General features: G+C 38.7%; 2 protein-coding genes across 6 annotated transcripts in view; both read right to left on the reverse strand.

Annotated features, from left to right (window-relative positions):
- The window catches only part of CSE1L (chromosome segregation 1 like), a 34,480-nt gene extending 34,279 nt beyond the window's left edge, over positions 1–201 (reverse strand). The window contains exon 1 of the mRNA XM_037915570.2: positions 50–201. The gene's annotated coding sequence lies outside the window, so the exon portion shown is untranslated. The remainder of the gene's footprint in view (positions 1–49) is intronic.
- Positions 202–3,391: 3,190 nt separating this feature from the next.
- Positions 3,392–14,088, reverse strand: part of ARFGEF2 (ADP ribosylation factor guanine nucleotide exchange factor 2) — a 57,445-nt gene continuing 46,748 nt past the window's right edge. For 3 of the 5 annotated variants that reach the window (XM_037915378.2, XM_037915379.2, XM_043526747.1), the window contains 9 exons: positions 13,912–14,047; positions 12,842–12,980; positions 12,709–12,763; positions 12,343–12,457; positions 11,799–11,929; positions 10,227–10,395; positions 8,717–8,855; positions 7,485–7,602; positions 3,392–7,146 (listed from right to left, as the gene is read on the reverse strand). In XM_037915378.2, the coding sequence (XP_037771306.1) occupies positions 6,970–7,146; positions 7,485–7,602; positions 8,717–8,855; positions 10,227–10,395; positions 11,799–11,929; positions 12,343–12,457; positions 12,709–12,763; positions 12,842–12,980; positions 13,912–14,047 (1,179 nt within the window). In that variant the 3' untranslated portion in view covers positions 3,392–6,969. The other 2 variants (XM_043526746.1, XM_037915380.2) reach the window with 2 other exon arrangements.

The following is a 14,088-nucleotide window of genomic DNA, read 5'->3' on the forward strand; positions in this document are numbered from 1 at the left end:
GAGCCTCGGCCGCAGGGGCCCTCGCGCTGCGCGCGCGGCTGATCCTCACCTGGCGGGTCTCCCCAGCGGCGGCAGCTCTGAGAGCTCCGGCTCCGCTACACATTCAAACCACGGTGAGAGGGCGCGGCGGCGGCGGCAGCGGCGACGCACTGACCGCATCACGCTACGCGTGCGGAGCTCAGCCAATCAGCAAAGACTTAGCGCCTCGGGCTTGGGCCAATCGGCGACATCTTCGCTCCTGAGGCTGGCCGGCCAATCGCCAGCCTCCTCCCACAATCCATCCGGCGGAGCCGGGCCAGCTCTGCCCCCCTCCGGCCTGGCTGGGCTGTCGCCGCCGCCCCTCATCCCCACCGCCTCAGACGGGCAGCCCGAGAGCGGCTCTAGCGGCCTTGACGGTGGAGTTCTCTTCAGTTCTCGTTTTTCAGCTTTTCTCGCCGACCTTCCCCCCCTCCCCCAACGGCCGGAAACTTACATTAAAAAACCACCCCCCCCAAGCAACCTGAGAGAGTCTCACCTCGTTCCATGACACCCCCGCCAGAGCGTTAAGAAAAGCAGCAGCTCTCACCTGGCTCGGTATAAAGCCGTCACTTGAGTTGGTGCCATGGCTACTGCTCCTTGCCGGGCAGGGGGGCCCGTGCAATTTACCCCTCTCTTCGGGAGCCGCTCAGCAATGTCCCCGTCTGCAACCCATTTAATCTCCAGCTTCAGGAATCAAGGCCTGCCCCTGTCCCGTCTCTGCTAAGCAGCCAGCCAGCGCTCATCCACCCCCTTAATTTCTACCATCATGCTTCAGGAATAACTGGAATGGCCTCGTGTTTTTTTGTTTTTTTTTTGTGGAAAGATGACTAAGAATTGCATGGAATTTACAAGCACCTGTAAATAATTTAAAAAAAAAAGGAAACTGACAGCATCAGCTTCCCACTTGTGCTCAACAAGACCATTTAGTTCAATGTGCCACTGTAAGTAGTATGGTGGGTGAGGTAATATCCTTTATTGGACCAACTTCTGTTGGTGGCAGAGACAAGCTTTTGTGTTTACACGGAGCTCTTATCGGGGAGGGGAAGAAGCTTACTCAATGTCACACCTAAATACAAACAACAACAACATAGTGTTTAGCTTAAACTACTTAACACATTTCAAGGGACCACTCAAGGTGAAGGGGCTTGTTAAAACCTCTCCACTCAAAGGCAGGAAAGGGGGGGAAGTGCGTTATAGATTTTTATAATAAACCATATAGCCCATGTCTCTACTGAGTCACTGATTCTTAATGTCTAGCACAGTTATAAATTTTAGCTCTCACGCTCATCTTTTGAAGGTGTGTGCAGGTTTCCTTTACAGAGAACTGATAGGACAGATGGAGTAATTGCACTGTAAAATATGTTCACCCACAGATGATGTGATATTTTTCTTATTTTCCTGTGTGAGTTTGAGAGTATAGTGATTGTCTGGTTTCACACACAGCTTCTATGAGGGCATTTAGTGCACTGGAGGAAGTACCCATGCATCCAAAGCAGCACAGAGGCTACTTCCGTCTCACTCTGGGGTAGCTTAGACTCCTGACAACCTTTCCTCATCCCCTTGCCTTTCCCTGTCCCTGTCCCAACCCCTCTCTTGGAACAGCCTGGTAAAAGCAGGGCTAGTATGGGGACTTTTGCTAAAATGGAATCAGTTTTAAACGTAATCATAAAACTGGATGCTACAGAAATCAGACTACACAAAGGGTTTGGATATAGACCACTCTAGTAACTTTACAGCAATATTAAGGAATGCCAGAGGACACTAATAGCGGACAGTAAGCACTATCTTAACCCATAACATTTTTGGGGAATTATGTCAAAGTAAGATAGTCATTTAATGCACTTCCCACATGATGTTACTGATTCCACAGACTACTAGGCCAAACAAGTTACATTAATTTAATATTTTGTGTGCTCAGATTAAGTGTGCATATTAGTGTTCTCCCACTTGCATTAAAAACTCTGATCCCGGGCAAAATGTTTAAGATGAGATGCAGACCCATGGCAACATGGTAGTTTGTGTTATACCCATTGTGGATATTCTATTTCTCAACTCCCATTTGTATGCAATAATTATTACCACCCTGTGGTTGCTGTTACACCTTTAGGTCTCATTTTCCCTGAGAGAGGTGTTTTTCTTGACTCTCCAATTGTGGCACACAAAAAAAATCTGTCAGCTAGTGGCAAAATAAGTCAACAGAAAACTAGACTGGCCCTAATCTAAAGCTAATAAAGAAATTCACACTTAGGCAAATGACATCAAACTAAGCCTCAGGGTTCCACCTCAGCTGACATTGTGCAAGCTAGGCACCATTTGTCCAATTTGGACAGATAAGATGTTATGGCCTGAACATGTTGCAAATCAATGTAGTAGGAAAAGTTTAAGACTATTGTAGAGGTTTTGCTATAATTGCAGTGGTACTAAAAAAGCATAGAAAGGTCTGTACTGCACCCTAATTAAAAAACCCACACATCTATCATCAGATAACCTAAGCCTTCTATTTTCTCTTCCTACAGTAGAAGAGATTGTTCTATTTTATAGTTGTGCCCAAAAATATTTTAAATCCATGAACATCAGATGAGTGTCAATGAGGATTAAGTCAATTTGAGTTAAATTTAGCTGAGCATACAGTGCTCATGGCAGGAGCCTGCTAGTTAGAAGTAGCTTTCATAATATATTATTCTGCCTACCCAGGCACTCCTCCTACCTTCTGAAAAGCTACTATTCAGGTGAGTAGTAGTGGCAGTTAGAAATGATTGTTGTGGAAGTCAAAGTGGTAATATTCTGATTCCTGAATCCCCTGTTCTCAACCCTTCCTCTTCTCCCCCTCCCACCAAAAAGAAATAAGAACACTAACAGGTACTCTATGGAATAGTAACCTGGAAAAAGACTCCTCTAATCATGGAAACATACATAAGAACTTATACTTCATTGCTCATAGAAGAATTATAGGAAATTCACAATAATAGAATGGAATTCTCTTGCCAGTGATCACACACACTTAACAAAACGAGATATGAATAGTGGACAATTCTGTATTTGTAAGTTGCCACTGATAAGGAACTGCCCCAATTTAAAGTTAGCACAATTTTTCCTACATATACCATTACATTAGTGTTTAAGCAAATCACTTTGGTTAACAATATTGCATAGGCAACTTTATGCAGATACATCTTGACTATCTGCCTTCTTTGAAAATTTGTCAAATGTTTTGTTTTAAAAAAAGCACATTACCACTATTTCTATTTGTTACTCACCATACACCAAAAGCTTTGATGTTCAGACGTCTGAAAACATAAGTGATTACATCTCACAAACTGGATATACCACAAAATAGTTTCACATAAGTTTTAATTACTACATTAAAAACCACTTCACTTTTTAAAACTTTATTGGTTTACCACCTGATTAAAGCATGGATTATAATAGTATTATACACAATATTTGTATGTAGAAAACTTTACATAGTTTTTATTATATAATTATTTCTGCTATTCTCTCAAAAATGTATACATCCATTGGGCAAGGAACGCTTTTCATTAAATTACTGATATTAAATGCACTTAATATGGAAATCTTTAAGAAAAAGTAACTAGTAACTAACAGGCATTTTACATACATAAAACATACATTGTGCACAGAAAGTACATTTTGTTTGAAGTGGCAGAAGTGATTGAACAAAATTTAAAGACATTTTAAGTGAGTTGTACCTTAGAAAGCTTGTAAATTGACTGCAGGCCAAGGATGGAATATTCTTTTAAAACATTCATCAATACATCACTACAATGTTAGATTTTTTAAGCTAGAAGAGTTGTACTAGAATCTTGTTGTGTCTGCATTTTAGAAGCTACAGAAATAAGTGAAATCACATAGGGAGAAAAAAAAAACAAGGTTCAATATAATATTTTACTTGCACCATAACAAGCAATAGAAGCACCAAGATGAGGGTAATTTGAAGGTTTATCCTAATCAGCAAATTAACAACTCTCCCACTGTCCACCACCTTCAAAGGGTTCCAGTAAAAAAAACTGTAAAATCATAAACATGCAGATACTCCACATTAATACCATTAAATTATAAGTCTACCTGTCATTTGGGGCATAACATTTAAAATACAGTATCTGTGTACTGCACACGGAGGCCTAGATCCTTATCAGAATATGCTAACATGGACCCCTGTTCTCATGCATAGTCCCACTGGAGTCAGTGAGACTCCACATAGACAGTGGGAGTTTGTGCCAGCAGACCCTGGTTCAGGATCAGAGCCAGAAGGTGATTACTCTTGGAGTTTTGACTGAGCACTCTTAGCTTTGTTATTATGATGTCCATGGGTTATGGCCTTTCCAAAAGGTACAGAGAAGCAAATAGCTGGTGTAAAATTAAGGGCTTCAGACATTACATTTACTAATGCACCATTCTCTATACAATCAACTTTTAGAAACCTCTGAGACAGGAATAAGTCTGTTATAGTCTTTCCTCACCACATACACTACATGGTAAAGCTAGAATGTTTCAGCTGTCATGTATGATCAAATATCAATTTTTAGCAGTTTATAAATGGTATATAGACCAATAAAATTCTTTCATAAAGAATCAATCTAAGGAAATAGTCACTCAATCCTAAGGCTGTGTTAAAGGTGCTCCAACATTGATAAAGGCTCTTAATTTTATTATCTTGAGTATCCATATACGTACAAAGACATGTTTATTAAAACCACTTCAAAACTATTTTATATTGAAAGAAAACCCATAATGCCATTTTTGTGAAAGAATTTGGAGAAAAAAATAAAAAACCCAATTCTCATCATTCAGATTTTAAGACATTAGTTATATTGCTTTCATGCTGCCTAATAGGGATAGAAAGCATGCAATCTGAAAGGTAATGTTTTAACAGGAGACAGGACTAAAATCATATACTGTACATTAACAGTGAGTGACATCAAACATGAGAAATAAAAATCTAAATAAACAGTCCTATTTATTTATTTTCTTACCGTATTTGATGAAACAATACAGTAGAAGGGAATAAGTGACTGCTACACTTTACAATGCCACATAAAGGACATATACTGACTTCAAATGTAGCAAGTTAGTTATGTGCACTTACTTATTTTTCAGTTTTTATTCATGGTAAAATATAGCCATATATTCTTTTCTACTGAAAGAATTTATATATTTCTAATGTATACTTAAAGTAAAATCCCAGTTACTTTTCTTTGGTATTAAAATTAAAAAGACAAAATAAGGTAAGTGAAAACCTTAGAGCACTACTGGCCAAAACAAACTACATTCATATAAAGTAAGAGCACCATTCTGACTCTGAAGAAACCCACAAAAAATGAATCCCCATCAAATCCAAAGCTTGGATTTTCCAATGCTATATTAAACTTTGATTGCATTAGCAGGAAAAAAAAAATCTCTTTACAAAGCAAAAAGATAAGTACTAAAGCCACAAATGTTTTATTTCATTCAATTAACACTTATATAGTTCTTGTATGCAAATATGGGTAGAACAAACAGTGCTTGGTAACACTTTTTCCATCCTTAATACATTCAAGAAGGTGGCGACTTTCCTCCTACCCCTCCACGTGGATCCTATACTGTCCTTAGAGCTACGGTTTTAAGTCACTTGCAAATACAGATAATCCTATGGACAGGTTCAATTCTGTTGAACTTCAGTTAAAACTGAAAGTGCATCAGAGGAATCATTGTAACAAGAACACTAGAGTCTGGTCTTTCCAAAAATAAAAAAAAGGAAGTCACTAGGGCTAATAAAATTGCAATGTTAAATCACAAGTTTGCTTCTTGGTTGCCTCCAATAAATAGGAATGTATTAGAAAGTGTGTTATAGTGTGTGCTTAAGTTAAAAAAAATTAACTAAAGCAGTCCTGGTGGGAACTAGACTTTATTTCCCCACGCCATACTGACATAACTTGAAAGTTGAGGCAATAAAATAACCAACACTGTCAAACTGGCAGTAAAAACACATGTCCTGATATGTATTAAAGAGATTACTTCTGGCTAAACAGACATCTTTGCTACAATATATATATTCAAAAGGAAAGAGGTTGACAAACCAATGTTATTTTTACTTCATCTCTTCAGTGCACATGTTAAAGAAAAATCAAATAAATAACCCTATTCTTTAATTTTACCATCTCATCTAGATAATCAGGCAAAATATAAAAGGCAACGAAGAATTTAAAAAGCTTTCCAACTCCTAATAACTTGAGATTTTTCTGAGTTCATTTGAGAGTATGTACTCCTGACACATCTAAACCTTCCATGAAAGCTGATCTTGGAAGGTTAAACACTGCTACTAAAGTGTTTTAAAATGGCCCACTACATAACCTGCAGGAGGAAAGCCTTTCCCCCCAACTGGTATATCTACAGCCACTCCACAATAAACTAAAAAACCACACTAACTGTTCTAGTCATGTGTACACAAAGAAACAAATCCAGCATGATCTTTTGGTGGCCACTAGCCATTGCAATATATTTTATTATTAACATATGTGCTAACATCACAAGCCTATACAACCGTATTCAGTATTTCCAAGAGGAATAATTTCCATTGAGGAATAATTTCCAGAAGATTTATGGGAATAAGCTAGAAGGTACAAGACCAAACAATTGAAGTAACTGATTTGCAGAAACAGAATTAATCATAAGAATGACTAGCACTGAAACAGACTTTACATCTATTATGTTAATTCTGTAGGCAACAACTTAAATAAAAATCACTGAACTGCTGATATAGCTATATTTTTGTAGGGTGGGCAGAACAAAAATTTGTTTTTCCAAAAATGGCATCTTGATCCAGATGATCTGCTGCTCTCTTGGCTTAGAGACAGATACCAATGACCTTTGTTCCTCCTCTTGAATCCATTCCTTGAATGTAGCATGACTAAAGCTTTGTGAATAAGCAGCAATGGCCAGTCTTACTTGGGGCTACCATGAAGGTGAATGGGTCCCAGTTGTCCGTAACTGCTCCTGTGGTATCCAGATTTTGAACACTACACCTATACGCAGGAAGAACTTCCGTAGCACAGCTCGGAGCTCAGGAATCAGGTCAAACTGCATGATTTCACAGAGGTACGGGTAATAAGTTGAAGCATGTGCTTTAAACTTTTGTGGAAAAAGAATAAAATGACTTAATGCAAGACAAAAATAAAAAGAAAGTTACTCCCATTACCTAGAATGTTACAACAGTAAAACTCAGGAGTTGGCATTGTTTTTCCCAATGAAGAGAAGGAACTGTCATCAAATGCTCAGGCCACCACTAAAGCCAATTTCTTAACTCTGTAAAGCAGCAATATGATATTTCAGACAATGTGACAGTGCGCTAGTTCAGTGCTGGGAATTTCCTATTTTGATAGCTATACATAGTTAAGTAAAATATTTTACATTTAAATATTTAAAGTATATTTGGATTCAAGTATAAATTATTTCCAGCTTTATCTTACCTTTTCATCACTGATTTTAAGTGTTTTTGTTAAAAGCAACAATAGGAGATTGGTCCAGGCCTCTCTATGGCTTTCTGAATTTACTGTTATAAAATAGGCCAGTGCTTCACTGCACACACTAGGGAAAAAATTACACACATTAGCACAGATAAGGGTACAAGCAAACAAAACAAATCAAGTTGATATACATGTCCCCATCTGTAACAACAGTATTTTGTGTTTAAATGCGAGCTGCACTGAGCTCCTTTTTTTCCCCTAGTTGTCTATCTACGTTTTTAATCAAGTTTGTTATTGAGATTTGCTTTAAAAACCTGATGGTGCTCTACTGGCAGAATGGGAAAAGATTTTTTTCCTCAACCTCCCTCCCTCCATACTGAAAATTTTTAAATACATCACTATAGTAATCATTAAAGAGATACCAGTTTGATAGCCCAATGAAGAGAAATCCTTTCCTGATCCTCAGACTAGGTATAGCAGTGCAAGATTCCCTCTCCAAACCAGCACTCCTTTAACAAAGATCTGTCGAGACCTTTTAGGGACAGAAGCGGGGTTTTTGGTCCCTCTGGAAAGGACTGCCAACAAGAGGCACAATCAGTGCCATTTATTGTGGTGATTTCTGCTATAGTGACTAGAAATGGACAGAGAGGTCCTGTTACACACACTGATTTAAGAAATCAACTATAAGCCAATAGGTAATGGTAACCAGACTACTGCCAGCCTCAGCTGGATTTAAACTAACAACCTATAAGTTCTCCCCACACAGACTCAATATCAATCCTCTGAGCCTCCAGTCAGCAGCAAATCATCTTTAGGGTAAGGATGAAGATATCTTTATTATTACCTCTTGTTGCCCAAAGTTCCAAACTGTGATGCAATAGATACCTGAAAAAGTTCACCAGGAACTGGGCTATATGGTGATTGGTGCTCACACCCTACCCACCCCCCACAGCAGAAAGGGCTATCTGGCCACATAGTATCCATTCTGAATCGACTTATTTCTGGTTGCCAAAACCCTTCTATTAGAGTGCCCACTTTTCTATCCCTAATCAATTTATGATCCATCTGCTCAGCTACTTTGAATAGCAATATAATTAGTACTGCACTGGCACCCAGAAGTCCCAATCAGGATCAGCGACCCACTGTGGTAGGTGCTCGAAAAACAGTACAAGACAGTCCCACTAAAGAGAGACTTCTTGAAGCCCAAGATTCATTAGGTAAAATACCATTCTTACTTTAGGAGTCGTTGTTGTATAGCATCCCAAGAATCTCTGCGGCTTTCATCAACGTACATTCGGAAGAGGATTCTCAAGCAACAGGCCAAGCTGCTGGTCTCTTGTTTTAAAAGATTGGGTTTTGACTTACCCTTGAACCCTAGAAATGAATTAAAATTGGATACATTCATACATCTTTGGATATAGTTTAGAAATAGTAAAAAGCGAAATTAAACTTCTAGATACCAGCTAGGCAGACCAACTTATTGCAGTGCTGCCTAAATCATTTTAAGGGATAACTTAATTACACAGAAATGTTTAAAACAACTAATCCTGCAGGCTGTTGACATGACATCTGATGGGAGCACGGTCAGCGTTTGTCATGGAGCCTTAGGTGGTGTGCAAGTCACTCGTGAGGTTTAGATTTGTAAACTACATAGGTTTGGATTTGCCTCTAAAATCCCTGTGTATTTTACTATTCGATCCAGATATGGTCCCACAAAACTCAGCTCAGCACACACAACTCTCCTTACATATTTTATATGGTGTTTTATCCAAAAAACAGACCAGACACATACACACCCCCAAAGTCAGAAGCAAGAGCCTTGCAAAACTGCTTGATTTAACTTTTTTTTTTTTTTAAATAGCTCCCCAAGTTGGTACAGAATTACCACCAAGTAGCAGCATTGGTCAAAGATACTGCCACAAGGTAGCCCAGTGATTAGTGATGAGCAGGGATCCTATAAATCCATTTGCCATGGAAAAAGGTAGAATTTGCATTTTTACAGATAATCTTCCGTTTCTACATTTCGTGAAAAAACAAACACATATATACAGTAGAACCCCGTTTATCTGAGCCTCCATTATCCGGCTCTCCATATTAACCAAACTGAAGTGGACAGCCCGAGCCTGGCTGCCACCCAGGGCCGAAGCTCTACGGATTATCCAAATTTTTGATCATCCGATCTGACCTCAGTCCCAATCAGATCAGATAACTGGGGTTCCACTGAACCTATATATATTGTGGTTAGGGAAATTAAAGTTCAGAGTTTCATTTTAATCATGGAAAAAATTAGGTTTTTATACCTTTGGATCAGAGAATATTTTTATTTTTATATTTTTTAAATCATGGAAAACTGTCATCTCTGGTGATGAGCACTTCCATGCAAGAAGATTGGATTCCATTGCTCCCTGGGCCAACTCCCCTACCATCAATAACACCCCCCGACAAAGTTATATTGATGAAACTGAATTACATAAATAAAATCCAATGTTTCCCATCGTGTTTCTATTTCATTGTAAATGAAGTAGGTCTTTTGATCAATATTTCAATTTTGTAATTAAAGTAATCAGAAAAGTGACAAGTCTAATATAGAGCAGCTAAGTAGCACTATGTGATTAAAAAAATTAAATATATACTATATTTGGAAAAAGTCACTTTGCTATACTACATATTCCTACCTTAGGGTAAATATTTAAAAAACCCACAAGCAAGAAAGCTCAAAACCATTACTAAGTAACATGTGCTCACCGGCTCTCCACAGGACAGTTCGCTGCTCATAATTTGAGTTAAAGGCTTTTGAAAATGAATGAGATTCTTGCAAACAATCCAATAACTTAAAAAGATGTTGTGAAGTTATGTACTTATACATTCCTTGCTCTTCTGTGTCAATGTGGATATCTGCATCCAGTGTGTCCCTCTGCATAGAAAATCAAGTTATTAGTGGTGATTAATGGAGAAGGGGTCCAAAAAAACTCAGTGTGTTATACAGTGAAGTACCTAAATCCAGAATAATTCCATTGACAGAGATGTGAATGAAATTTACTCAAGAGTAACAGAGCAAAGCTCTGCCCACAATAACTACACATCTGTTTTTATAAGACCAGTGGGTTTGGAGAATGTTAGGGCTGTGTGTTTCAGTGTTGTGCTGTGATTTAGTGCTTTCCTTCCTACTACTGTATTTCCAAAAATACTTGATATAATTTATTTTAGCAATTAGCATAAGATTAGATCAAAAAAGAAGACCTCTATTTCAAGGCACAGAGAGGTCCTGTTGAGTGATACAAAGCACTTGCCTGCCCACAAGGGCTGATTCCCTGCCTCTGCAGAGCTCTGAAGACTGTCAGACAAGTTAACTAGTCAGATATATAGTTCCACATGCTTAAGCAGATGCTGTACAATGTAAGAGTTCAGCTTCTTTGCCTTAATTAGAGGTTGCACGTATAGAATTTTATTCTCTATATTTGTAAGACATGCACCCATTACACAAGCCTCTGACATAACACGTTAATAACAGACCTGCCAACTGTCAGGAAGCAGACAATCCCAAAATATCAGCTTCACCTCTACTCCCAAGCAATAGAATATAGGAGTTAACAGGTTTGGTGAGGGTGGTTAAGACTAACCCCGATCCAAACCCCTAACCCAGCCCTCTACTGGAACAAGCAGGTGGGCCTTGCACAGTGCACTCAAGATCATGGTATTTGGACCTGAAACATGGAGTTTCAGAGTTAAGGATTTGTCACTGAAGACAGCCTGCTATCAGCCTCAGAGGTGAAGCCTTGCTAAACAAAGAATAACTTCTCCCCACACACAGTGTGCATTCTAAGAGAGATGCTCCTTTCAGAAAGTACAGCGCAGAACAGTGGTCCCCAACCTTTCTTGTGGGAATAGCATATTGCTATTCCCAGAAGACTGTGGCGGGCGCTAGATACCCCGCCGCCAAAATGCCACCGCTGGAAAGCAGCAGCAGCAAGAAGCGTGGCCGCCGAAATACGGCAACGCTTCTAGGCGGCTTTTAGGCAGCAGGGTGTCCTGCGGGTGCACAAAAATGCTCCGGCAGGTGCCATGGCGCCTGCAGGCACCACAGCACCCATGGGCACCGCATTGGGGACCCCTGGTGTAGAAAGTCTGTTCAGAAACGGAAAGTTCATACAGGAAGTTACACTCTATTGAACCCATTTTAAAATTATTATGATTATAGTCTTAATGGTTGGAAGGCCTTCCTCAAACTGTAAAGCACTACAAAAAGTGCTAATTATTACTAGGATAGTAAGATGCAAAGACAAAAGATTATTATGTTCAGAATCCAAGATAAATTACCTGGGCTGCAGCCATGTGCTCAGCATCCTCCTTCTTGCTAGTTGCTGGGTAGAATACTATGTTGTCAATGGTCTGTATCAATTCCAGCTGCACCACACATTTAATAAGGAGGCCAGCGAACAGTTTCTGGTCTAATAGAATAGAGGAACTCTGGTTTTCAGTCTAGTTTTAGAAGTGACTTATGATAAAGTATGTGTTAAACTAGAAGACTAAAACCCATATTTCCACCAGCATCTCCATACCCAGTTATTTTGTGTGTTATCTGTGAAGTACAGTACCATATTGCATAGTCAAATATTTTCTCCATTATAATTATAATCATGGTAGAAATGGGAGAGTAGATTATGTGCTTTGGCTGGTAAGTTTTCATTAAAAAACATTAGGGCACATGAAGCACCGATTTAGGAACCTCAGAAAGTTAGGTTTTGGTTTGTTTTTTTTTAAGTTAGCAGAGCAATTTTTTTTGTTTTTAATTAAATGACTTGGGTCAGTGACTAGAGGTTGTGTTGAAGCTAAAAAACTTTACAGTGAAATACATCCTTACTTGCATAAGGACCGCCTTTCCAGCTGTCATCTGTGGGATTTGAAAACTGACTCTGTCCCCTTTCCGAAGCATTTTTATCAATACTGCTTAGAGACTGGCGATCCAGGTCCACATCCTAGAAGTGACAATTGAAGATAGAATTCTGTTTATCCAATGTACTTAAAATTTGTCACAACTCAGTTTTCACATGACATAACTAATGTGGCTTAAGTTTTCTACTATTGAAGTATTGAGATAGTCTTGCATTTGACTTTATGATCTTTTGGCCCTGGCATAGAGCATTAGTCTGTATTTAATTCCAGTATGTGTCTTTACAAACAGATTTACCACATTAAGTATTTCTAAACAGAACAGTTTAAGTCTTACCAAATGCTTTTCAGATGAATCATCCTCCATTCCTGCTGGCTTCCATGTCAGCAAGCTTCACAGAGAAAAGAAATCATAAATGACCTTAACATGACAGCTGGTCTCAAAACAAATTTATGTTGGACTAACTTACGCATGAGGAATGGTGGTTTTGAAGATTTCTAGCATACAATTGCATGTTTGGTCCCAGACTTCAGGACTGAATTTCTGTCCATTTAGTATCACCAGGTTTTCTAGACAGTTTGTACCTGATCGAGCCAGCTGTTCATTATCTGTAAAATAAATTATCCTTATTTATTAATCTCTCAGCTCTTCTATTCAAACAATTTGAATTAAACATCTACTGTGTTTGCCAGTCATTATGCATGTTTGTTATTATGATGCAATTTGGTATTTGTACCAAATTTCCAATAGCTCAAAGCTTAGAGTGTAATCGTTATTTGTGTGACAGTAAGCACCAAGATCAGGACCCTACTGTACAAAGACAGTAAGAATCCCTACTGTGAGGAACCTGCAAGCTAAACAGACAAAACACATGGAGAGAGAGGAAAGAAGCACAGAGAAAGAAAGTGTCTTGCCAAGGTCACAGAGCAGACCAGTGACAGAGCTGGGAATAGAGACTAGATCTCCTGACTCCTAGTCCAGTGCCCAAGAGGCTCCAAGTCATTTTCCCATGAAATAATAAACTAGGCACAATGGAGGATTTAAGGACAGTTTGAGTTTAATTCACAAGCCACCCTTTCCCTCCCAGTCTTCCCCAAATATTCTGTGCTGTCTGCATAAAAAGGTTATGGTAGCTGACCCCTTATGTCTCTTGTTCAAGTAAGTATTCTAACTTTTTAGAATGCCGTCTATACAGATAGAGGGACAAATTTTCAAAAGCGTGAAAGTAATGCGAGATTAAATGTTATTCATGCACGAAACAAAAAATGCTGATTTTGCCAAATGAAGAAAGGATAATGGCAAAAGTGTAAACATAACTCATGTTGAAGCAAAAGAAGTTAAAGATCTTTCTTAAGTAGCAACACACATTTGGCAAAAATTGCACAGACAGAGAAAAGTCACTAATAGATTAAACGGCATGAAAAACATTCTTGCAACAGTTTTAAATATATAAATAGTGGTTTATTTTCCTTGCTTTGATTACCTCGAGAAAAGAAAAGTTAAAGCAAAACAATGTGTATATGTATGTAAATAAGCTACCTTGTTTTACACACCAGTGTAACTGTGCAAATATGTCAGGAAGAAGGATCTCATTTAAAGCTTCGTAAAACTGCGTGAATACATCACAGATTGCATAAAGTGCATGGTTACATGTAGTTGTCATCCATTCAGATTTCTGCAAGACAACGACAGGCCTTTATTTTTGTTATGCTGAAT

Source organism: Chelonia mydas, chromosome 13 (genome assembly GCF_015237465.2).
Source record: "Chelonia mydas isolate rCheMyd1 chromosome 13, rCheMyd1.pri.v2, whole genome shotgun sequence".
In the NCBI taxonomy this organism is placed as follows: Eukaryota; Metazoa; Chordata; order Testudines; family Cheloniidae; genus Chelonia; species Chelonia mydas.